Source organism: Carcharhinus amblyrhynchos, chromosome 20 (assembly GCF_965287045.1).
Source record: "Carcharhinus amblyrhynchos chromosome 20, sCarAmb.v2.hapA, whole genome shotgun sequence".
NCBI classification, from domain to species: domain Eukaryota; kingdom Metazoa; phylum Chordata; class Chondrichthyes; order Carcharhiniformes; family Carcharhinidae; genus Carcharhinus; species Carcharhinus amblyrhynchos.
The window spans coordinates 49,447,372-49,473,265 of NC_137343.1; the positions used below are offsets into that span (position 1 = coordinate 49,447,372).

At 48.4% G+C, this 25,894-nt stretch overlaps 1 protein-coding gene across 1 annotated transcript in view; it reads left to right on the forward strand.

The window, feature by feature from the left end:
* The first annotated feature begins 18,710 nt into the window (after nucleotides 1–18,710).
* Nucleotides 18,711–25,894, forward strand: part of ddt (D-dopachrome tautomerase) — a 31,386-nt gene continuing 24,202 nt past the window's right edge. Inside the window, exon 1 of the mRNA XM_080208789.1 lies at nucleotides 18,711–18,893. Coding sequence (XP_080064915.1) covers nucleotides 18,786–18,893 — 108 coding nt within the window. The 5' untranslated portion in view covers nucleotides 18,711–18,785. The remainder of the gene's footprint in view (nucleotides 18,894–25,894) is intronic.

Consider the following 25,894-nt stretch of genomic DNA (forward strand, 5'->3'; position numbering starts at 1 on the left):
TCTCCTGAATATTTTATATTTTCTTTAGCTGTACAAAAATGATATCCCCAGTGCAAAACTCGACCCGAACTCACGTGACAACCCTCTGCGTATGGGTCGCTGTTAAACTTAATAAGCAACTGATATCTCCCGCGAATATAACTAATAAAGACCTCCTGCTGATAGCTGCCAGCTCCATTATTGTGGCAAGATTCTCATTAAAGTTTCATGCCTCTGGGAGATCTGATCTCCTTGAGATTTGACCCATTGGTTTCCATTCTCCATCTACACTGCAAACTGGGACCAGTTCTGATCAAAGTGGCAATTGTAGGCATCTGGTGGGGGGATCTTGCAACTGTACAGGGTACAGTTGGAGTACTGTGTGCAGTTTTGGTCGCCGCACTTGCGCAAGGATATATTGGCCTTGGAGGGAGTGCAGAGGAGGTTCACTAGGCTGATACCGGAGATGAGGGGGTTGGACTATGAAGAGAGATTAAATAGATTGGGTCTGTACTCATTGGAGTTTAGAAGGATGAGGGGGGATCTTATAGAGACGTATAAGATAATGAAGGGCATGGATAGGGTAGAGGTAGAGAGATTCTTCCTGCTCAGAAAGGACAGCAGGACTAGAGGGCACAGCCTCAAGATAAAGGCGGGGGGGGCAGTTTAGAACGGAGTTGAGGAGGAACTTCTTCACTCAAAGGGTGGTGAATCTCTGGAATTCTCTGCCTGTTGAAGTGGTGGAGGCTGCCTCGCTAAATATATTTAAGTCACGGGTAGATAGGTTTCTGATAGACAAGGGAATTAAGGGTTATGGGGAGAGGGCGGGAAAGTGGAACTGATCCACTTCAAATCAGCCATGATCTTATTGAATGGTGGGGCAGGCTTGAGGGGCGAGATGGCCTACTCCTGCTCCTATTTCTTATCTTACCTGACCCCATTTAGAAATTGATTTTGCAAGATAACGAGCACTCAACATCAACACTCTCAGGCATTACTCCTGCTGGCTACTAACCAGGCAGTTCTTTTAGTTCTTTATTCCTCTCTTGGAGTACTGTGAGCAGTTCTGGTCGCCTCACTATAGGAAGGATGTGGAAGCTATTGAGAGGGTGCAGAGGAGATTTACAAGGATGTTGCCTGGATTGGGAGGCATGCCTTATGAGGATAGGTTGAGGGAGCTGGGACTCTTCTCCCTGGAGAGATGAAGGTTGAGAGGCGACCTGATAGAGGTTTATAAAATGTTGAGAGGAATAGATAGGGTGGATTCTCGGAGGCTATTTCCCAGGGCTGAAATGGTCGCTACGAGAGGACACAGGTTTAAGGTGCTGGGGAGCAGGTACAGAGGAGATGTCAGGGGTAAGTTTTTCACTCAGAGGGTGGTGAGTGAGTGGAATCGGCTGCCGTCGGTGGTGGTAGAGGCGAACTCGCTGGGGTCTTTTAAGAGACTTCTGGATGAGTACATGGGACTTAATGGGATTGAGGGTTATAGGTAAGCCTAGTAGGTAGGGATATCATTGGCGCAACTTATGGGCCGAAGGGCCTATTTGTGCTGTAGTTTTTCTATGTTCTAAACCCTCCAGTTTGCATCCAGGGAACCGAACAGGCACAAGGTCCTTGATTTTTCTCATTTGGCAGCTATGCCTTCAGTTGGGTAGGCCCCAGTCTCTAGAATTCCCTCTCTAAATCTGTTGGCCTCTTTACCTCATTTCCTTCCTTTAAGACACTCCTTAAAAAACTAACTGTTTGGCCAAACCTACAGCCATCTGATCAAATACCTACCTATCAGACTTTGTTTTATAATGCTCCTGTGCAGTGCCTTGTAGGCTGGGTGGTATGTTTTATGTTACGGTTGTATACAAGTGAACATTGCTGCTTATGACGTTTATTTTGCAGGAATTTGGTGTATGGAGAATGGGGTACAAAGGTCAGCGTTTGGGCGGCACGGTAGCACAGTGGGTTAGCACTGCTGCTTCACAGCTCCAGGGTCCTGGGTTCGATTCCCCGCTTGGGTCACTGTCTGTGTGTGTGGAGTTTGCACATTCTCCTTGTGTCTGTGTGGGTTTCCTCCGGTTTCCTCCCACAGTCCAAAGATGTGCGGGTTAGGTTGATTGGCCGTGCTAAGAAATTGCCCCTTAGTGTCCAGGGATGTGTAGGTTAGAGGGGATTAGTGGGTGTAATATGGGGGTAGGGCCTGGATAGGATTGTGTTCGGTGCAGACTCGAAGGGCACTTCTGCACTGTAGCCTTCTGTGATTCACCCTCTGCCAATCTTGTGCCCGTTCGGTTCCCTGGAGGCAAACCGGAGGGTTTGTAGCCAGCAGGAGTAATGCCTGAGAGTGCTGATGTTGAATGCTCCTCAGCTAAACCAAAATGAGTTCCTAAATAGGGTTGGGTAAGATCCCCCCACCCAGCGCTCGCAACTGCCGTTTCGATCAGAACAGCTCGCACTGTACACGGACATTGGAAACCAAAGGAACTCTCTAAAGGTCTGGAAACCATTCAACCTACCTTCCAACAACAACAATTTGATTATATAGTGCCTCTAATTTAGGAGAACATCTTAAGATGTTTCACTGGGTTGTTATCAAATAAAATTTGCCACCACGCCGCTTGGGGAGATACTAGGGCCAGGTTTAGGTTTTAAGGAATGTCTTAAAGGAGAAACGTAAAGTCGAGAGGCTAAGAGGTTTAGGGAAGGGGTTCCAGAGCTTGGGGAATGGATACTGAAGACCCAATCACCAATGTTGGAATGATTAAATTTGGGGTTGTTCCAGAGTCAATATTGAGCTCAGAATTGTGGGCTGGAGGAGATTACAGAGATCAGGAGGCCATGGGGAAATTTGAAACCATACAGTACAGAAAGAGGCCATTCAGCCCATCGAGTCTGCACCGAACACAATCCCACCCAGGCCCTACCCCCATATCCCTACATATTATACCCACTAATCCCTCTAACCTACACATCCCTGGACACTAAGGGGCAATTTCTTAGCACGGCCAATCAACCTAACCCGCACATCTTTGGACTGTGGGAGGAAACCGGAGGAAACCCACACAGACACGAGGAGAATGTGCAAACTCCACACACAGACAGTGACTCGAGCCGGGAATCGAACCCAGGACCCTGGAGCTGTGAAGCAGCAGTGCTAACCCACTGTGCTACCGTGGCGCCCATGATAATTATGATGTTTAAAATTGTGATATTCCTCAACTGGGAGCTAGTGTAGATGTGTAAGACCAAGCATGATAGCAGCTCGGGATTTCCTACTACTTAAGGCTCGAGCGGCAGAGTTTTGGGTGAAGTCCGAGAGAGGTCGAATGTTGGGGGGGTCGGTCAGGGATGTGTTAGAATAGTCGGGTTAGAGTGTGAATGAGGACCTGAGCAGCAGATAAGCCAAGACAGGTGCAGTCACAAAAAGATCATTGGGGGCGTAGATCATTAAGCGCGGCGCAGTGACACAGTGGTTAGCCCTGATGCTCCAAAGACCCAGGTTCAATACCGGCCTTGAGTAACCGTCTGTGTGGAGGATGCACGTTCTCCCCATGTCTGCGTGGGTTTCCTCCGGGTGCCCCGGTTTCCTCCAAAAATGTGCAGATTATGTGGATTGACCTTAAGGTCATTGAATATCGGAGCAGGAGTAGGCCATTTGGCCCATTAGATCTGTTCTATCATTCATGGCTGGTAAGTTTCCCAACCCCATTCTCCCGTCTTTTCCCCGTAATCTTTGATCCTCTTCGAAATCAAGAACGTCTGTCTTAAATTTATTCAGTGACCTGGTCTCCACAGCCTTCTGTGGCAATGGATTGGTCATACTAAATTCTCTTTAGTGTCCTAAGATGTGTAGGTTAGGTGAATTAGCCACGGTAGATGAGGGGTAGATTGAAATTGAGACCATAGAACCCTACAGCCCATCGAGTCTGCACCGAACACAATCCCACCCAGTCCCTACCCCCATATCCCTACATATTATACCCACTAATCCCTCTAACCTACACATCCCTGGACACTAAGGGGCAATTTCTTAGCACGGTCAATCAACCTAACCCGCACATCTTTGGACTGTGGGAGGAAACCGGAGCACCCGGAGGAAACCCACGCAGACACGAGGAGAATGTGCAAACTCCACACACACAGACAGTGACCCGAGCTGGGAATCGAACCCAGGACCCTGGAGCCGTGAAGCAGCAGTGCTAACCCACTGTGCCACCCGAGACCCTTGGTGAGTCAGCCATGCGCCCACCTCAAGGTCACAAGTAGGAGACCGAACCCGATAGCTGAGTTTTTAACTAACCGATATTGGGCATACCCAGAGCTGAGTGAATTTCCCGTGGCCCCCACACTGCTCTGGCCTTCGATCCCAACCTCACTCACTGGCTGGGGGCAAACTTGACCCACACTGTCTCCAACTCAAAGTTTAGAGGCTCCATTCTCTTACTCTTACAAGAGGCCTCAGTCACCCTACTACAGCTAATATTAATTGGAACTGTGCTCCGGGGAACCACATTCCACCCAGTATGAATCATGTGTGCTCCGGGGAACCAGTATGACCTGTGCTCCGGGGATCCACATTCCACCCAATATGAATTATGTGTGCTCCGGGGAACCAGCATGACCTGTGCTCTGGGGATCCACATTCCACCCAGTATGAATCATGTGTGTGTTATTGTTCATGAGGTGGAGATGCCGGTGTTGGACTGGCGTAAACACAGTAAAAAGTCTGACAACACCAGGTTTTAGTCCAACCGATTTATTTGATAATAGACTCTGGTTAGGTTAATAGGTTAGGTGTAAAGATTCGCATTCTAATCAGTAATCTCTACACAGTCTGTGCTTTATATGCTCTGTCTGAGGCCAGAACTCTCCATTCACCTGACGAAGATGGAAACCTCGAAAGCTTGTGAGTATTATCAAATAAATCGGTTGGACTAAAACCTGGTGTTGTCAGACTTTTTACTGTGTTATTGTTGACAACATTGTGTAGGCAGACAGAAAAATGAATCAGATCAATCTTATTTAATTGGGAAGTAGGCTTGAGATGTATTTATGTACCAGTGTGAACAACATTGCTGCAAGACTGCACAACATGTCTGTTTAGTATCCTGCAAGTCTTAGCAGTGTTGAGGATCAGAAGGATCTTGGGGTCCGGGTCCACAGGACTCTTAACTCAGCCTCACAGGTGGAGGATGTGGTCAAGAAGGCGTATGGTGTACTGGCCTTCATTAATCAAGGGATTGAGTTTAGGAGTGGGGAGGTAATGCTGCAACTTTATAAGACCCTTGTCAGACCTCACTTGGAGTACTGTGCGCGGTTCTGGTCGCCTCACTACAGGAAGGATGTGGAAGCTATTGAGAGGGGACAGAGGAGATTTACAAGGATGTTGCCTGGATTGGGAGGCATGCCTTATGAGGATAGGTTGAGGGAGCTGGGACTCTTCTCCCTGGAGAGACGAAGGTTGAGAGGCGACCTGATAGAGGTTTATAAAATGTTGAGAGGAATAGATAGGGTGGATTCTGGGAGGCTATTTCCCAGGGCTGAAATGGTCACTACGAGAGGACACAGGTTTAAGGTGCTGGGGAGCAGGTACAGAGGAGATGTTAGGGGTAAGTTTTTCACTCAGAGGGTGGTGAGTGAGTGGAATCGGCTGCCGTCGGTGGTGGTGGAGGCGAACTCGCTGGGGTCTTTTAAGAGACTTCTGGATGAGTACATGGGATTTAATGGGATTGGGAGTTACAGATAGGCCTGGTAGTCAGGGATATGATCAGCGCAACTTGTGGGCTGAGGGGCCTGTTTGTGCTGTAGTGTTCTACGTTCTATCTCAGCATTAGGGGCAGCATGGTGGCACAGTGCTGAGCACCGTGGGCCACTGCCTGTGCGGAGTCTGCATGTTCTCCCCATGTCTGCGTGGGTTTCCTCTGGGTGCTCCGGTTCCCTCCCACAGCCCAAAGCTGTGCGGGTTAGGTGGATTGGCCGTGCTAAAGTTGCCCCTTAGTGTTAGGGGGGATTAGCAGGGTAAATATATAGGGTTCCAAGAATAGGGCCTGGGTGAGACTGTTGTCGGTGCAGACTCGATGTGCCGAGTGTGGCCTCCTTCTGCATTGTAGGGGCTCAATGATTGAGTTATTTGCGATTTACTTTACGTTTGCAAACGACATGCCAGTGTGTGCCCCAGAAGTTAGCAAAGAGGCTAACAAGATTGGAAAACAGTGTCTTACGGACGTGAGATCTGAACAAACAAAACTTGCCCTTTGCTTGTTTAAACACTAACTTATAAAGTCAGCAGACTTGGAGTTATTTTGTAAGAGAACAGAAAATTTGCCTGTGTCAAAGAGAAGCTCGGAAAGTACTGCCCTAGTTAACCATTGAGCAAAAGCTTCTGCAAAAACCTTTTCCCAATCTGTGCACTTACTGCTGCAGTACCGTGCGATGCCGGCTGCTCTGTTGGTTCTGAGGGTGCTGTTTTATCAGGTTTTGTCCGAGCGCGGCACGGTGGCACAGTGGGTTAGCGCTGCTGCTTCGCGGGGTCCTGGGTTCGATTCCCGGCTCGGGTCACTGTCTGTGTGTGGAGTTTGCACGTTCTCCTCGTGTCTGCGTGGGTTTCCCTCCCGCAGTCCAAAGATGTGCGGGATTGGCCGCGCTAAGGTCCAGGGTTGCGTAGGTTAGAGGGGATTAGTGGGGATACGGGGATGGGGCCTGGGTGGGATTGTCAGGATGCGGACTCGATGGGGGGGGAGTGGGAAATCTGGGGTTAATTCAGAGGAAGGTGCTAGATCCCTCACCCTTGCTGGCCTTCTGGCGGCACTGATGGTCACACTGGATTGACCGTGAGGCTGTTGGGAGGGGATCCCAAAGCTTTCAGGCGGACCAGTTCTTGCTGGTTCCCAGGCAAAACCGGGGCGGGGACCCTCACCATGAGTGGCAGGCTCCAAGTGATGGTCCAGTCACAGTAGGCCGGAACGGAGTCCCAGAGGCTGAGGGATTGAACAGGATTCTCGAGGGTCTGCCCCATGGCTTGAGAGGCTTGCGTGTGTCCCAGTGAGACAGAGCCGAGACAAAGAACAACACAGCCTGGGAAACAGGCCCAACCAGCCCGCGCCGCCATTTTAACATTACCAGTCCCCCCCACCTTCACCCGTGACCCTTGTCTATGCTTATGGCGTTCCACGTTGAGGGGAGACTAATTTAGGGACAATTTGTTACACCAATCAGCCTAAGAGCACTTTTTTTGGGGTGTGGGAGGAAACCGGAGCACCCGGAGAAAACCCACGCAGATACGGGGAGAATGTGCAAACTCCCACAGACACCGGTCCAAATCCATGTGTCTGCACAGCAAACAGTGATAGTCACTGAGCTGTCGTCTTCCTCCTCAGCTCCAAAGCATCTCAAAAGCCATCTCGTCACTCTGGAGGGGGGAGTTGGAGAAGGGAACGGTGTATGGAGGACTTAAGGAACGCAGCATGCCCCTAGCCCACCAACACACGCTGCCCATTCCCCCCCTCTCACAGCGTCCCCCCCCCCAGCAACACAACCCCCCCCATCCCCCCTCCCACAGCGCCCCCCCGCCAGCAACACAACCCCCCCATCCCCCCTCCCACAGCTCCCGCTGCAACACAGCATGTTCCTCCCCCCCCAGCTCCCCCTTGTAACACACACCCAGTATTTATACAGTGGTGAGGACAGGCAAAGTTCTGAGGTTGCAGCTCTGTCATTTCAAAGGACTTTGGGCACATCCTTCAGTTGGAAGAGTGCTGCGTGCACAAGGACCCAGCAGCATAGCCAGGCATAAGAACATAAGAAATAGGAGCAGGAGTCGGCCATCTAGCCCCTCGAGCCTGCCCTGCCATTCAATAAGATCATGGCTGATCTGAAGTGGATCAGTTCCACTTTCCCGCTTTCTCCCCTTAATTCCCCTGTCTATCAGAAACCTATCTACCCGGGACTTAAATATATTCAGCGAGGCAGCCTCCACCACTTCAACGGGCAGAGAATTCCAGAGATTCACCACCCTTTGAGTGAAGAAGTTCCTCCTCAACTCCGATCTAATCTGTCCCCCCCTTATCTTGAGGCTGTGCCCTCTAGTCCTGTTGTCCTTTCTAAGCGGGAAGAATCTCTCTACCTATCCATCCCCTTCATTATCTTATACGTCTCTATAAGATCCCCCCTCATCCTTCTAAACTCCAACGAGTACAGACCCAGTCTATTTAGTCTCTCTTCATAGTCCAACCCCCTCAACTCCGGTATCAGCCTAGTAAACCCCCTCTGCACTCCCTCCAAGGCCAAAATATCCTTGCGCAAGTGCGGCGACCAAAACAGCACACAGTACTCCAGCTGCGGCCTCACCAGTGCCCTGTACAGTTGCAGCAAGACCTCCCTGCTTTTATATTCTATCCCCCTCGCTATAAAGGCCAACATCCCATTCGCCTTCTTGACCACCTGCAGACTGGGTTTTTTGCGACTCGTGCACAAGGACCCCCAGGTCCCTCTGCATCGTAGCATACTGCAGCATACCCAGACCCAAGGTTAGTGCTGCAAATTGGACATTGGACACCCTCGTGAGTGACTGCACCCTTCCCCCCACACTCGCAGGGCCCTCCTGACCCCAAATGCAATATGGCCACCACCAAAGAGCACCCATGAGCATCACAGAGCTGTAGGACAGTAGGCACGGAGCTCCTCACTCACCTTCACTGATGGAGCACTCGAATCAGACGTTTACTGAGCGTTGTCTGTTCCAGGCTGATTCCGGGTTGGGCAAACACGGTGGTAAAGACAGACATGCTGGTAAAGTGGATTGAAATATATGCAGATTTATTTAAATTGAAGTCATTGAAATTGAAATATATGCAAATATATTTAAATTGAAGTCAGTTGTCCTGCTCATGGGCATGTTGTGTTTTGGGGTCGGGAGGGCCCTGTGAATGTTGGGGGGGGGGAGGGTGCGGTCACTCAGCAGGGTGTCCAATGTCCAATTTGCAGCACTGACCTTGGGTCTGGGTATGCTGCTGGGTCCTCGTGCGCGCAGCACTCTTCCAACTGAGGGATGTGCCCAAAGTCCTTTGAAATGGCAGAGCCTCAGAACTTTGCCTCTCCTCGCTACTGTATAAACACTGGGTGTGTGTTACAAGGGGCAGCTGGGAGGGGGGTTTTGGGTGGGTTCCTGATCGCAGCCATTTTCAAGCTTTGGTAAAGTGCAAACTGGCGCGGAAAGTGGGCGTAGATCACGTTCCTCACCTCACGCCTGACTTTGCCAAATTTTCACGCCCAAAAAACAGGCACAACGCCTTGGTAAAATCCCAGTCTGTTTGACTCAGAAATATTTCAGACTGTTCTGATATAAACCGGAAAGAATTCGGGAAAGATAGCTAGCCTGACGGGTGTGAAAAATAGCGGGATTATTTCACACGTAAAAATGGGCTGAGTGTAGATCAGCTCTTCCCCTACAGAGTCATTATTCGGACGAAGCTTAGAGAGAGATAGTTAGAGAAACTTTATCAAGAGCACACATGGATAGCCCATATGATAGTCCATCAGGAGGCAAAGGTGTAGTGGCATTGTCACGACACTATTAATCCAGAAACTCAGCTAATGTTCTGGGAACCCAGGTTCGAATCCCGCCGTGGGAGATAGAACAACACAGGAAACAGGCCATTCGGCCCCACAAGCCCATGCTGCCCATTTTAACATTCAGTGAGCGCCTCGTTCAAATCTTTTGTTGATCGTCGACGTTTTTTGTCTACGTCTAGTGGAACTCCACAATAAAGGGGGTGGAAATTTAGGGAATTATACGCGCTCCAGATTAAGGGAGGTCTAATTTAGGAACAATTTGTTAACACCAATCGGCCTAAGAGCACGTTTTTGGGATGTGGGAGGAAACCGGAGAAAACCCACGCAGGCACGGGGAGAATGTGTAAACTCCCACAGACACCGGCCCAAATCCATGTGTCTGCACAGCAAACAGTCACTGAGCTGTGGTGTTGCCCGTCAGTTGGTCCAGTTTAAGCGTACACTAACGACGTGAAGCACTAGGCAACTCTCGAAACAACATCCAAGAGCAGCCCTCGCACGACCCACTGCGTGTATGCCCCTCGTTGGGCAACAAGGCGGATCGAAATGGTGGAGTTTGAATTCAATTAAAAAAAATATGGAATTAAGAATCTACTGATGACCATGAAACTACTGTTGGAAAATCCCACCGGGTTCATTAATGTCCTTTAGGGATGGAGTCCTTATCGGATTGGCCTACATGTGACTCCAGAGACACAGCAATGTGGTTGACTCTCAACTGCCATCTGAGCAAAGCAGACTGAAATGGTAATAAATATTGGCCACTGAGTGACGCCCATGTCTCTTAAATGAATAAAAAACAGCAGTGACAAGAATACTACCCTTAGTCTCCAAAGGTAGATAGATGTTGATGAATTGGCACAGGGTTGTTCAGTGTGTCTCAGAGTGAGAAATGATCCAACCAAAAGTTTCTTCTCGTTTTTTTGGGTAAATATGAGAAACCATGGGAACAAGTCCATACTGTTTCCTTGGAAGTGGAAGGGATACAATATTCTGTTTTGGTTTGGGAGCTGCGACAGGGAGATAACCACAAGAGCCAAAACTATTGAGGCTTTGAGAAGTTGCCTGGCAATTTATGGGTCTCCAGAGAGGCTGGTTTCAGAGCCTACAGTTTATGTCAGAAGGGTTTGAAATATTTCTAAGAATGGAGTTAAACAGTCACTAATATCAACATAGCACCCAGCATCGCACAGTGCTGCAGCAGAACATAGAACATTCCAGCACAGTACAGGCTCTTCGCCCCTCAATGTTGTGCCGACCAGTGGAACCAATCTAATGACCCTCTAACCTAAACTATTCCAATGTTATCCATGTGCCTATCCACTGACCATTTGAACGCCCTTAAAGTTGGCGAAAAACTGCACAGATTGTGAAAAGGTCTTTGCGGAAGCTTTTGATAGATGGTTAACTAGGGCAGTACTTTCCAAGCTTCTCTTTGACACAGTCAAATTTTCCGTTCTCTTACAAAACAAGTCCACAGTCGACATCAGGCTGCTCACCTTACAGATTAGTGTTTAAACAAGCACAGGAGAAGGTTTTGTTTGCTCAAGTCTTATGTCCAAAAGACACAGGAGCAGAATTAGGCCATACAGCCCATCGAGTATGTTCCACCATTCAATAATGGCTGATATGATTCTCATTCCTATTGTCCTGCCTTCTCCCCATAACCTTTGAACAAAGAACAAAAACAGCCCGGGAAACAGGCCCCTTGGCCCAACGAGCCTGCGCTGCCATTTTAACATTGCCAGTCCCCCCTCCACCCATGACCCTTATCTATTGTTTATGGCCATCCACATTGAGGGGAGACCAATTTAGGGACAATTTATTACCTCCAATCAGCCTAATAGCACATCTTTGGAGTGTGGGAGGAAACCGGAGCACCCGGAGAAAACCCACGCAGGCACAGGGAGAATGCGCAAACTCCCACAGACACCGGCCCAAATCCATGTGTCTGCATAGCAAACAGTGATAGTCACTGAGCTGTCGTGTTGCCTAGTATCTGGTCCAGTTTAAGCGTACACTAACGACGTGAAGCACTAGGCTATTCTCGAAATATCCAAGAGCAGCCCTCGTATGACCCATCGCGTGTATGCCCCTCGTTGGACAACAAGGGCGGACCAAAGGTGGACCCCTCTATATTACCCTCCCTCTGCACCGCTGTGATAAAGGGGAATTAATGGTCGGAATTGTCATAAAGAGACTGGGTGCGTTCATATATCTCTGAAGACTGGGGAGAAATTATTTCAGTGTCATATAGATTATTTGTTTGAAAGAGGAGGTCTGACAGTAGGAGGGTGTGACAAACCTCCTGCAGTCCAAATTCCAGCCAAAGTGAAAGTTGGAAAAGGGAGTTACAAAGCGACAAGTGATTGAGATAAAACAATGTCAGAGTCCCAGTCACGACGCAGAGCTGGTATCAAAGTCAAAGTTCAGGTTGATAGTCAGAGCTGTTGGAAGATTAGGGTCAAGGGGAATGATAGAAGATAACCCAGACAGAAAGGTACAGAAACCAGATAGAATAAGTCTGTACAAAGAAGAATAAGTAAGTTGTCCTTTGTGTCAAATGATGATATTTTTGTTAGTGTTTAAATTTTGGAAAAACAATTATTACATGTAAAATACTCTGGTCTCACTGTGCACACTGGTACTGTTGTGTATAGGACCAGGTTTTGTTTGCTCAAGTCTTATGGCCATAAGACATAGGAGCAGAATTAGGCCATTCAGCCCATCGAGTATGTCCCACCATTCAGTCACGGCAGAAATAATAGTAGGAGATATTATTATTTAAAAGGTGAAAAGCTGCAGCATGCTACGGTGCAGAGGGACCTGGGGGTCCTAGTGCACGAGTCGCAAAAACCCAGTCTGCAGGTGCAGCAGGTGATCAGGAAGGCGAATGGGATGCTGGCCTTTATAGCGAGGGGGATAGAATATAAAAGCAGGGAGGTCTTGCTGCAACTGTACAGGGCACTGGTGAGGCCGCAGCTGGAGTACTGTGTGTAGTTTTGGTCGCCGCACTTGCGCAAGGATATTTTGGCCTTGGAGGGAGTGCAGAGGAGGTTCACTAGGCTGATACCGGAGATGAGGGGGTTGGCCCATGAAGAGAGACTAAATAGACTGGGTCTGTACTCGTTGGAGTTTAGATGAGGGGGGATCTTATAGAGACGTATAAGATAATGAAGGGGATGGATAGGGTAGAGGTAGAGAGATTCTTCCCGCTCAGAAAGGACAGCAGGACTAGAGGGCACAGCCTCAAGATAAGGGGGTGCAGTTTAGAACAGAGTTGAGGAGGAACTTCTTCACTCAAAGGGTGGTGAATCTCTGGAATTCTCTGCCCGTTGAAGTGGTGGAGGCTGCCTCGCTAAATATATTTAAGACACGGGTAGATAGGTTTCTGATAAACAGGGGAATTAAGGGGAGAAAGTGGGAAAGTGGAACTGATCCACTTCAGATCAGCCATGATCTTACTGAATGGCGGGGCAGGCTCGAAGGGCTAGATGGCCGACTCCTGCTCCTATTTCTTATGAAGCTTGGATTTCATCTCCACGTGAACTGTGTGGTGGTTATTCCTGCCGACACCGTCACGGACAGACGCATCTGTGACAAATGATGATGAAATCAAGGATGATTTCCCTCTGGTTGATTCCTTCAGTTCTGCTGCAAACCCGCAGGGAAACTGGATCCTGTGGTAGGCTTCCCCGAGCAAACTGTCAGGGTCATTTTGCAGAAGGCCTCAACGCCAGAACTTTTGAACAAGCACCAAGATATAACTTGGCTGGTTCTGCGAGAGATCCTCGCCGTCAGTTCCTTCCTAAATAGAACCCGACAGTGCAGAAAGAGGCCATTCAGCCCATCGAGTCTGCACCCAACACAATCCCACCCCCATATCCCTACATATTATACCCACTAATCCCTCTAACCTACACATCCCTGGACACTAAGGGGCAATTTCTTGGCCAATCAACCTAACCCGCACATCTTTGGACTGTGGGAGGAAACCCACGCAGACACGAGGAGAATGTGCAAACTCCACACACAGGCAGTGACCCGAGCCGGGAATCGAACCCAGGACCCTGGAGCTGTGAAGCAGCAGTGCTAACCGCTGTGTTAGGAGAAAACCCACGCAGACACGGGGAGAATGTGCAAACTCCCCACACAGACAGTGACCCGAGCCCAGAATCGAACCCAGGACCTTGGAGATGCAAAGCAGCAGTGCTAACCCACTGTGCTACTGTGCCGCCCTGGAATTCAGAGATTCTGAAACAATTTTTACCAGGGCAAAGGGGACTAAGAAGAGATTGAATAAAGATTTTTAAAACCATTCATTGTTACAGATGCTAATTTAACTTGGCATTCAGCTTCCCACAGCCTCCGATTTAAAATTCTCAGTCTTGTGTTTCAATCCCTTCATGTCCTCGCCTCTGCCTATTTCTGTGACCTCTCCTCCAGCTCTGCAATTCTGTGCTTACGATTCTGCCTCACTCCATCGTCCATTGCCACTCTGCTAACCGTGCTGTCAATTATATCGTTCCCACGCAGACACGGGGAGAATGTGCAAACTCCACACACAGACAGTGACCCGAGCCGGGAATCGAACCCAGGTCCCTGGAGCTGTAAAGCAGCAGTGCTAACCCACTGTGTTATCGTGCAGCCCTGGAGTCTCTCCCCCTCCGCATGTTGCCCTCGAGGAAGCTTTGGTGGGAAGAGATCAGGGTTCACCTCCTTCTGGAATGTGCCTTTGTAAAGATGGCTACATAAGAACATAAGAAATAGGAGCAGGAGTAGGCCATCTAGCCCCTCGAGCCAATTGGTTCTGGAGAGAAATGCAGTGGTTTGTGTTGAGGATCACCCTGACTAGTTTGGCGACGCGGGACTCTGTGCGTTATTTCCCAGGGACACAAATAGAGACAAACATCAACCGTGGCTGGGCGGCACGGTAGCACAGTGGGTTAGCACTGCTGCTTCACAGCTCCAGGGTCCTGGGTTCGATTCCCGGCTCGGGGTCACTGTCTGTGTGCGGAGTTTGCACATTCTCCCCGTGCCTGCGTGGGTTTTCTCCTAACACAGCGGTTCGCACTGCTGCTTCACAGCTCCAGGGACCTGGGTTCGATTCCCGGCTCGGATCACTGTCTGTGTGTGGAGTTTGCACATTCTCCCCGTGTCTGCGTGGGTTTCCCCCGGTTTCCTCCCACGGTCCAAAGATGTGCGGGTTAGGTTGATTGGCCGTGCTAAGAAATTGCCCCTTAGTGTCCAGGGATGCGTAGATTAGTGGGTATAATATGTAGGGATATGGGGGTAGGGCCTGGATGGGATTGTGCAGACTCGATGGGCTGAAGGGCCTCTTTCTGCACTGTAGGGTCCTATGTTCATCAACTCGGGGAAAGACTGCCTGAAATTTGCAGTAAAAAGAGTTGCCCCTGACTAAGTGTTGCAGACTGGCACATTCCGAGGTCCAGGACTTATGAGTGAGGGATGCGTAGGGCAGCCGGCAGAGAGACTGAATGGGGAAAGGTCGCTGTCGAAGACTTTTCAGCCATAATGAAGTGAGGAGCTGAGAATTGTATAGACCCTTTGGGCTATGAGTAGCGATATTAGTTAGGGAGCACATTGCAGCAGTGCAGAGGGTGGACAATTTAGAGTGGTCATGTAATGAGTTACTGTGGGTGGAGCTCAGAAACAGGAAGGGTGCAGTCACTAAGCTGGGGGTATACTACAGGCCCCCAACAGCCCATGGGAAGTGGAGGAACGGATATGTAAGGAGATTCTGGATAGGTGCAGAAAAAATCGGGCTGTTGCAGTGGAAGACTGTGCTGAATAGATTGGGCTTGTACTCATTAGAGTTTAGAAGGTTGAGGGGGGGATCTTATAGAGACGTATAAGATAATGAAGGGGATGGATAGGGTAGAGGTAGAGAGATTCTTCCCGCTTAGAAAGGACAGCAGGACTAGAGGGCACAGCCTCAAGATAAGGGGGGGGGGGTGCAGTTTAGAACGGAGTTGAGGAGGAACTTCTTCACTCAAAGGGTGGTGAATCTCTGGAATTCTCTGCCCGTTGAAGTGGTGGAGGCTACCTCGCTAAATATTTTTAAGACACGGGTAAATAGGTTTTTGGTAGGCAAGGGGATTAAGGGGAGAAAGCGGGAAAGTGGAACTGAGCCACTTCAGATCAGCCATGATCTTATTGAATGGCGGGGCAGGCTCGAAGGGCTAGATAGCCTACTCCTGCTCCTATTTCTTATGTTCTTATGTTCTTCTTATGAGACTTTAATGTCCCTTGTATGGACTGGAAATCTCTTAGAGCTGGGGGTCTGGACGGTGAGGAATTTGTAAAATGCGTACAGGAAGGTTCTTTGGAACAATATGTAGACAGCCCAAATAGAGAGGGGGGCTGTACTGGACCTAGTACTGGGGAATGAGCCCAGTCAGGTCATCAAAATTTCAGGAGGGGAACATGTGGCAAATAGTGACCACAATTCTGTAAACTTTCGGATAGTAATGGAAAAGGATGAGTGTTGCCTTACAGGTAAGGTACTGAATTGGGGGAAGGCTAACTACAGCCGGATTAGGCAGGAATTGGTGGCCATTGATTGGGGGAGGCTGTACGAGGGTAAATCCACATCTGACATGTGGTAGTCTTTTAAGGAGCAGTTGATGGGGCTGCAGGACAGCCATGTGCCTGTAAAAAGGAAGGATAGGAACAGTGGGATTCGAGAGCCGTGGATATCCAGGGAAATTGAGGATCTGATCAAAAAGAAAAGAGAGGTGTATGTTAGGTCCAGGCAACTAAAAACAGACAGAGCACTAGAGAAACACAGAGAAAGTAGGAAAGAACTCAAACAGGGAGTTAGAAGGGCGGAAAGAGGTCATGAAATGTCCTTGGCAGACAGGGTTAAGGAGAATCCTAAGGCATTTTATTCATATGTTAGGAACAAGAGGGTTGTCAAGGGACTATCGGACCACTCAGGGACAAAGGAGGGGAATTATGCTTAGAACCCTAGGGAATAGGGGAGATCCTAAATGAATACTTTGCATCAGTATTCACAAAGGAGAGGGATGTGTTGACTGGGAGTGTCTCAGAGGGAAGTGTTGACCCGTTAGAGAGAATCTCCATTACCAGGGAGGAAGTGTCAGGTTTTTTTTAGGGGACATTAAAACTGATAAATCCCCAGGGCCTGATGGCATCTATCCTAGACTGCTCAGGGAGACAAGAGACGAAATTGCTGGGCCTTTGACAGAGATTTTTGTCTCTTCATTGGACACAGGTGAGGTCTCTGAGGATTGGAGGATAGCGAATGTGGTACCGTTATTTAAGAAGGGTAGCAAGGATAACCCGAGTAATTATTAGGCCGGTGAACTTGACGTCCGTGATAGGGAAATTGTTGGAGAGGATTCTTAGAGATAGGACGTATGCACATTTAGAACGGAACAATCTCATTAGTGATAGACAGCATGGCTTTGTAAGAGGGAGGTTGTTCCTCACAAATTTGGTGGAGTTTTTTGAGGAGGTGAGAAAAACTGTTGACGAAGGAAGGGCCGTGGATGTCGTCTGTATGGATTTCAGTAAGGCGTTTGACAAAGCCCCTCATGGCAGGTTGGTGCAAAAGGTTAAATCTCATGGGATAAAAGGAGAGGTGGGTAGATGGGTAGAGAATTGGCTTGGCCACATGAGACAGAGGGTAGCAGTGGAGGGGTCTTCTTCCAGCTGGAGGTCTGTGACCAGTGGTGTTCCGAAGGGCTCCGTAATGGGACCTCTGCTGTTTGTGATATATATAAATGATTTGGAAGAAGGTGTAACTGGTGTGATCAGTAGTTTACGGATGACACAAAGATGGCTGGAGTTGAGGATAGCGATGAACATTGTCCGAGAACACAGCAGGATGTAGATAGGCTAGAAAATTGGGTGGAGAAATGGCAGATGGAATTTAATCCAGATAAATGCGAGGTGATGCATTTTGGTAGAACTAATGTAGGTGGGAGCTATACAATAAATGGCAGAACCATCAAGAGTATAGAAACACAGAGGGACCTGGGTGTGCAAGTCCATAAATCCCTGAAGGTGGCAGCACAGGTGGAGAGTGCGGTGAAGAAGGCATATGGCATGTTTGCCTTTATAGGACGGGGTATAGAGTATAAAAGCTGGAGTCTAATGTTGCAGTTGTATAGAACATTGGTTAGGCCACATTTGGAGTACTGCGTCCAGTTCTGGTCACCACACTACCAGAAGGATGTGGAGGCTTTAGAGAGAGCGCAGAGGAGGTTTACCAGGATGTTGCCTGGTATGGAGGGTCTTAGCTATGAGGAGAGATTGGGTAAACTGGGGTTGTTCTCCTTGGAGAGACAGAGAATGAGGGGAGACCTAATAGAGGTGTATAAGATTATGAAGGGTATAGATAGGGTGAACAGTGGGAAGCTTTTTCCCAGGTTGGAGGTGACGGTCACAAGGGGTCACGGGTTCAAGGTGAGGGGGGGAGGCGAGGTATAACTCCGATATCAGAGGGACGTTTTTTACACCGAGGGGGCCTGGAATGCGCTGCCAAGTAGGGTGGTGGAGGCAGACACGCTGGGATCGTTTAAGACTTATCTGGATAGTCACATGAACAGACTGGGAATGGAGGGATAGAAAAGAATGGACCAATGTGCAGTGCAGGCTTGGAGGGCCGAAGGGCCTGTGCTGTACTGTTCTTTGCTCTGACTCACGTTGAATGTACAGCAAATATTCCAGGTATTACAATTGCATTGCAGCAGCTCGGATTACCAATGTAGAACACTTTGCACCTTGTGTGACGGTCATTTTGAAATATTTTGTAATCTTGGTTTAAATATTTTGCAAATATTTTTGCATTTAAAAAAACAACCCAAAATGAGATGAATTGTGGAAAACGCCTGTGCGATTAACGTAATGAACATTGTAAATATGTACTGGAATGGTAAGTGTAATCATTAGCGTACAGAATTGAAAAAGAGACTGATTACTTTTGCACTTGTTGAGATTTAACTTTGAAAGGTCAGGGAATCTACTTTAAAATGTTTTGTTTTTTTGGAGGAGGTGGGGGTTGGTGATGAGGCGAGTTGGATTTTTGATAGGAAAATACTCAGCATTAAGTGTGTGTGTGTGTGTGTGAGAGAGAGGGAGTCTCGGAGCTGTGTGACCTTATTTCAGAAGTAGGAAGGAGGTTTTGTCCCGCCTCTTCCTCCGTGCCCCATATCCTGCAGGGTTAGCAGATCCCTGTGTCGACACCCGGCAAGAAGATGCCTTTCATTGAGCTGGAGAGTAACCTGCCGCCCAGCAGCTTTTGCGCGGAACTGGTGGACAAGTTGTGCTGTGTGGCTGCCACTATCCTGGACAAACCCAAAGAGGCAGGTTTATCGCTGTATACGAGGGGAGGGAGGCGGGGGGGCGGGGGGGGGGGGGAGATTTCACATGGATTACTGTCCAGGCAGCTTTTAACAACAGCCTGCTTTCAGACAGCAGTTGCACTTTGAAAACAAAAATTCTCGAGCAGGAGTTGGGCTGTGATTATTTGTCCTTGTGTTCAAAGCACCCAGCTCAGGGCCTCTGCAGAAGGGTGTGATGATGTGGATTTTAGTGTGCAGCTTTAATCATAGATCAGATAAATGACTTTGAGATGTTAATGAGGAAATGAGTGTGGAAAGGGCAGCTTTCCTGTTCACCCAGTGTAGAATGTAGACACAGTCTCTCCCAATGGGAAACCCACGCTACCTTCAGCACGGTGCAGTTCAAAGAACCCCTACAAGTGCAGAAAGAGGCCCTTCGGCCCATCGAGTCTGCACCGAACACGATCCCACCCAGGCCCTACCCCCCGTATTATCCCCACTAATCCCTCTAACCTACCCATCCCTGGACACTAAGGGGCAATTTCTTAGCACGGCCAATCAACCTAACCCGCACATCTTTGGACTGTGGGAGGAAACCCACACAGACACGAGGAGAATGTGCAAACTCCACACACAGACAGTGACCCGAGCCGGGAATCGAACCCAGGACCCTAGAGCTGTGAAGCAGTAGGGCTAACCCACTGTGCTACCGTGCCGTCCCTACACTTCTTGGACTCCACAATAAAGGGGGTGCAAATTTAGGGAATTATGTATGCGCCAGATTAAGGGAGGTCCAATTTGGGGACAATTTGTTAACACCAATCAGCCTCAAAGCATGTTTTTGGGGTGTGGGAGGAACCTGGAGGAAACCCACGCAGACATGAGGAGAATGTGCGAACTCCACCCACAGACAGTGACCCGAGCCGGGAATCGAACCCAGGACCCTAGAGCTGTGAAGCGGCAGTGCTAACCCACTGTACCACCGTGCCACCCATTCAGTTATCAGCATCCCCCCAACCCCCCCGAGCCAAATGGGACCCAGTGATCAGCTAGCATTTAACTTGCTGGAACCACAGAAGTTATCAATACAAAGAACTGACCAAAGTTCTGAGCTAAGAATCTGTTCATGCTGTCCCTTTTTTTAAACACTAACTAGTCCCAATTGCCCACATTTGGCCCATATCCCTCTATACCCATCGTACCCATGTAACGGTCTAAATGCTTTTTAAAAGACAAAATTGTACCCGCCTCTACTACTCCTTCTGGCAGCTTGTTCCAGACACTCACCACCCTCTGTGTGAAAAAATTGCCCCCTGAACACTTTTGTATCTCTCCCCTCTCGCCTTAAACCTATGCCCTCTAGTTTTAGACTCCCCTACCCCTGGGAAAAGATGTTGACTATCTAGCTGATCTCTGCCCCTCATTATTTTAGATCACCCCTCAGTCTCCTACACTCCAGGGGAAAAAGTCCCAGTCTATCCAGCCTCTCCTTATAACTCAAACCATCAAGTCCCGGTAGCATCCTAGTAAATCTTTTCTGCATTCTTTCTAGTTTAATAATATCCTTTCTATAATAGGGTGACCAGAATTGCACACAGTATTCCAAGTGTGATCCTTAACAGGCCCTACTCTCTCCCTAGTTACTCTTTTGCCCTTTATGTATTTGTAGAAGCGTTTTGGATTACCCTTTGCTTTATCTGCTAAAACAATCTCGTGTCCCCTTTTTGCCCTCCTGATTTCTCTCTTAACTCTCCTCCTACACTCCCTATACTCTTCAAGGGATTCACTTGATCCCAGCTGCCCATGCATGTCATATGCCTCCTTCTTCTTACTGACCAGGACCTCAATATCCCAAGTCATCCAGGGTTTCCTACTTTTACCAGCCTTGCCTTTTACTAAAAGAAATGTGCTTATCCTGAATCCTGGTTAATAACATAAGAACATAAGAAATAGGAGCAGGAGTAGGCCATCTAGCCCTTCGAGCCTGCCCCACCATTCAATAAGATCATGGCTGATCTGTCATGGCTCAGTTCCACATTCCTGCCCTCTCCCCAAAACCCTTAATCCCCTCGCTTATCAAAAACCCATCAACTCGCGTCTTAAAAATATTTAGCAAGGTAGCCTCCACCACTTCAACGGGCAGAGAATTCCAGAGATTCACCACCCTTTGAGTGAAGAAGTTCCTCCTCAACTCCGATCTAAACTGCCCCCCGCCTTATCTTGAGGCTGTGCCCCCTAGTCCTACTGTCCTTTCTGAGCGGGAAGAATCTCTCTACCTCTACCCTATCCATCCCCTTCATTATCTTATACGTCTCTATAAGGTCCCCCCTCATCCTTCTAAACTCCAACGAGTACAGACCCAGTCTATTTAGTCTCTCTTCATAGTCCAACCACCTCATCTCCGGTATCAGCCTAGTGAACCTCCTCTGCACTCCCTCCAAGGCCAATATATCCTTGCGCAAGTGCGGCGACCAAAACTGCACACAGTACTCCAGCTGTGGCCTCACCAGTGCCCTGTACAGTTGCAGCAAGACCTCCCTGCTTTTATATTCTACCCACGTACCAGCTGTCCCTTTGCCTGCGAACAGACTCCCCCCAATTAACTGTTGAAACCTGTCTAATCCCATCAAAATTGGCCTTGCCCCAATTTAGAATTTTTAACTCTTGGGCCAGACCTATCATTCTCCGTAACTATCTTAAAACTAATGCGAGCTAAGCTTATGAGAAAGCTCCGAATCTCCACGTTTAACCAACTCCAGCCCGTTACAGAGACACAGGGCTTCCTTCCTCAGTCATTGCCGCTGTCCTGCAGTGGTGCAGGTCTCCTTGGTTTAGGTACTGGAATATTGGGCGGGATTTTACAGCCTCGCTTGGGCAAGACTGGAAATTCCTGCTGCGGATCAACGGAGAATTCCGCTGTCGGACCCTTGTCCATGCTGATTCCATGGCGGGTGACGTGGTAGAGTTCTGGCCATTGTCTCTAGTCACTAAGGATTAGAACTTGTAGTTTACGCAGGATTTGATTTGATTTATTATTGTAATATGTTTTAATATACAGAATTGTTTCTTGCGCACAATATAGACAAATCATTCCTTATATAAAGAAAAGGAGAGGGTATAGAATGTAGTGTTACTGTACAGCTAGGGCATATAGAAAGATCAACTTAATATAAGGTAGGTCCATTCAAAAGTCTGACAGCAGCAGGGAAGAAGCTATTCTTGAGTCAGTTGGTGTGTGATCTCAGACTTATGTATCTTTTTCCCATCAGAAGAAGGTGGAAGAGAGTATGTCCAAAGTGCATGGGGTCCTTGATTATGCTGGCTGCTTTTCCGGGGTAGTGGGAAGTGTAGACGGTGTCAATGGATGGGAGGCTGGTTTGCGGGACACACTGTACTTAGTTCATGACCCTTTGTAGTTCCTTGCAGTCTTGGGCAGAGCAGGAGCCCATACCAAGCTGTGATACAACCAGAAAGAATGCTTTCTCTGGTGCATCTGTAAAAGTTGGTGAGAGTTGTAGCGGACATGTTAAATTTCCTTAGTCTTCTGAAAAAGTAGGAGTGTTTGTGGGCTTTCTTAACTATCGCATTGGCAGGGGGGAACCTAAATTGGTTGGACTTAAACCTGGTGTTGTTAGACTTCTTACTGTGTTTACCCCAGTCCAACGCCGGCATCTCCACACCATGGAGGGATCAGGACAGGTTGTTGGTGATCTGGACACCTAAAATTTTGAAGCTCTCAACCATTTCCATGGAGTCGATCCATGTACTGGCCATAACAACAGTTTGGATTTGTACAACCCATAATGTGGAAAAATAATGTCCCAAGGCAGAGAGGCAATCAGACAGAAATACCAAAGGAGATATTAGGAGCAATGGCCAAAAACTTGAGCGGAGAACTGGAGGGCAACAAGTAGCATTTGGTGGGGAGAGAGGGGAAGCATTCTCATGTGGGAACGATATAATTGACAGCACGGTTAGCAGAGTGGCAATGGACGATGGAGTGAGGCAGAATCGTAAGCACAGAATTGCAGAGCTGGAGGAGAGGTCACAGAAATCGGCAGAGGTGAGGACATGAAGGGATTGAAACACAAGACTGAGAATTTTAAATCGGAGGCTGTGGGAAGCTGAATGCCAAGTTAAATTAGCATCTGTAACAATGAATGGTTTTAAAAATCTTTATTCAATCTCTTCTTAGTCCCCTTTGCCCTGGTAAAAATTGTTTCAGGATCTCTGAATTCCAGGGCGGCACAGTAGCACAGTGGGTTAGCACTGCTGCTTTGCATCTCCAAGGTCCTGGGTTCGATTCTGGGCTCGGGTCACTGTCTGTGTGTGGAGTTTGCACATTCTCCTCGTGTCTGCGTGGGTTTCCTCCGGGTGCTCCGGTTTCCTCCCACAGCCCAAAGATTGGGTTAGGTTGATTGGCTAAGAAATTGCCCCTTAGTGTCCAGGGATGTGTAGGTTAGAGGGATTAGTGGGTGTAATATGTAGGGATATGGGGGTAGGGCCTGGGTGGGATTGTGTTCGGTGTAGACTTGAAGGGCCTCTTTCTGCACTGTAGGGTTTTATGATTCAATTTATTTCTTGTAATTTAGTTAGCCATCTCTTGACCTCATTCTGGTTCACTTATACTGTATATTTTCTCTCTTTCTCTATATATATATATACATATATTATTTTTATGATAGAACACCCAAAAATGCATATATTAATCTGTGATCAGCTGATCTCAACTCGCACTGCCAATGTTTAAAGTTTATTTATTATTGTCACAAGTAGGTTAACACTGCAATGAAGTTACTATGAAAATCCCACTAGTCGCCACACTCTGGCGTCTGTTCGGGTACGCTGAAGGAGAATTTAGCACGGCCAATGCACCTAACCAGCATGTCTTTCGGACTGTGGGAAGAAACCGGAGCATCCGGTGGAAAAACCCATGCAGACATGGGGAGAGCATGCACAGAGAATGACCCAAGCCGGGGATCGAACCTGGGTCCCTGGCGCTAAGAGGCAGCAGTGCTTAACGTTGTGCCACAGTGTTGTCCCTGCAGTTCGTGGGATCATGATAAAACAAAATATGTTGTTTAAAGCAGAGATCAGGGCAGGTTACCAAAATCTTGATCAAGGAGGAGTGTCTTACGGAAGGGATGTGAGTTCGGAGATTTAGGGAGGGAATTCCAGAGCCTCGGACTGAGGCAGCTGGAAGCATAAATGGTGCTGCAATTAAAACTGAAGGTGCTCAGGAAGCCAGGATTTGAGGTTTGTAGATATCGTGGGAGGATATAGGGCTGGAGATGACAGAGATAGGGAGAGGCAAGCCCATGGAGGGATTTGAAGAGGATGAGAATTTTAAAACTGAGGGCTTATTTAACCCGGAGCCAAAGTAGATCAGCGAGCACAACGGTAATAAGGAACAAAGAACAAAAACAGCCCAGGAAACAGGCCCAATGAGCCCGCGCCGCCATTTTAACATTACCAGTCCCCCCCTCCACCCATGACCCTATTGTTTTATGGCCATCCACATTGAGGGAAACTAATTTAGGGACAATTTATTACCTCCAATCAGCCTAACAGCACATCTTTGGGGTGTGGGAGGAAACCGGAGCACCCGGAGAAAACCCACGCAGGCACGGGGAGAATGTGCAAACTCCCACAGACACCGGCCCAAATCCATGTGTCTGCACAGCAATCAGCGATAGTCACTGAGCTGTCGTCTTGCCCAGTATCTGGTCCAGTTTAGGCACACACTAACGACATGAAGCACTCGGCCAATCTCGAACAACCAAGAGCAGCCCAAGTACGACCCATCGCGTGTATGTCTCTCGTTGGACAACAAGGCGGACCAACTTAAAACCTGTGGATTAAAATGAGTGAATGGTACTTAATAAAAGGGGGAGGTGATGACCTATTGTTATTATCTGCAGACTATTAATCCAGAAACTCAGCTCATGTTCTGGGGGGCCCGGGTTCAAATCCAGCAGAGGGTGGGATTTGAATTCAATTAAAAAAACATGGAATGAAGAATTTACTGATGTCAATGAATCCATTGTCAATTGTTGGAAAAACCCATCTGATTCAGTAATGTCCTTTAGGGAAGGAAATCTCACGTCCTTACCCAATCAAAGAACAAAGAACAATCCAGCACGGGAAACAGGCCCTTTGGCCCAACAAGCCTGCGCCGCCATCTTAACAAAGCATTTTCCTACACCTACCCTGCCCCGTGTGGTACCCCTATTGTAACCAGATTCAGGGGAGAATAGTGTAGGGTCAATTTGTTACACCAATCAGCCTAAGAGCACATCTTTGGGGTGTGGGAGGAAACCGGAGCACCCGGAGAAAACCCACGCAGGCACAGGGAGAATGTGCAAACTCCCACAGACACCGGCCCAAATCCATGTATCTGCACAGCAAACAGTGATAGTCACTGAGCTGTTGTGGTGCCCATCTGCTGGTCCAGGTTTAAGCACACACAATGACACGAAGTACTAGGCCACTCTCGAAACATCCAAGAGCAGCCCACGCACGACCCACCGTGTGCATGCCCCTCATTTGACAACAAGGTGGACTGACACACCTGTGGATTAAAAGAGACAAGACATTAATGTTTCCAGTAACGTCCCGAAGCTCTGACCCTTATTTAAAACCGTCTCCTATAACCCTCCAGCCCTGTTTCACTCATGTGCCTATCTAAGTAAACCTTAAACAAGTCCAGCGTGCCTGCCTCCACCACCTTACTTGGTAGCGCATTCCATACCCCAACGACCCTCTGTGTGAAAAACCTCCCTCTAGTATCCAAATTATACCTCTCCCCCCTCACCCTTAGCTCGTGACCCCTCGTGATATTTGTCTCCAATTTGGCCTACATGTGACCCCAGAGGCACAGCAATGTGGGGTGACTCTCAACCACCCTGGGGCAAGTAGAGATGGGCAATAAACGTTAGCCCAGCCAGCGATGCCCACGTCCCATGAATGAATAAATAAAAGTTAGAGCACAGACCACAGAGTTTTGGGTGACCTCAAGTTTA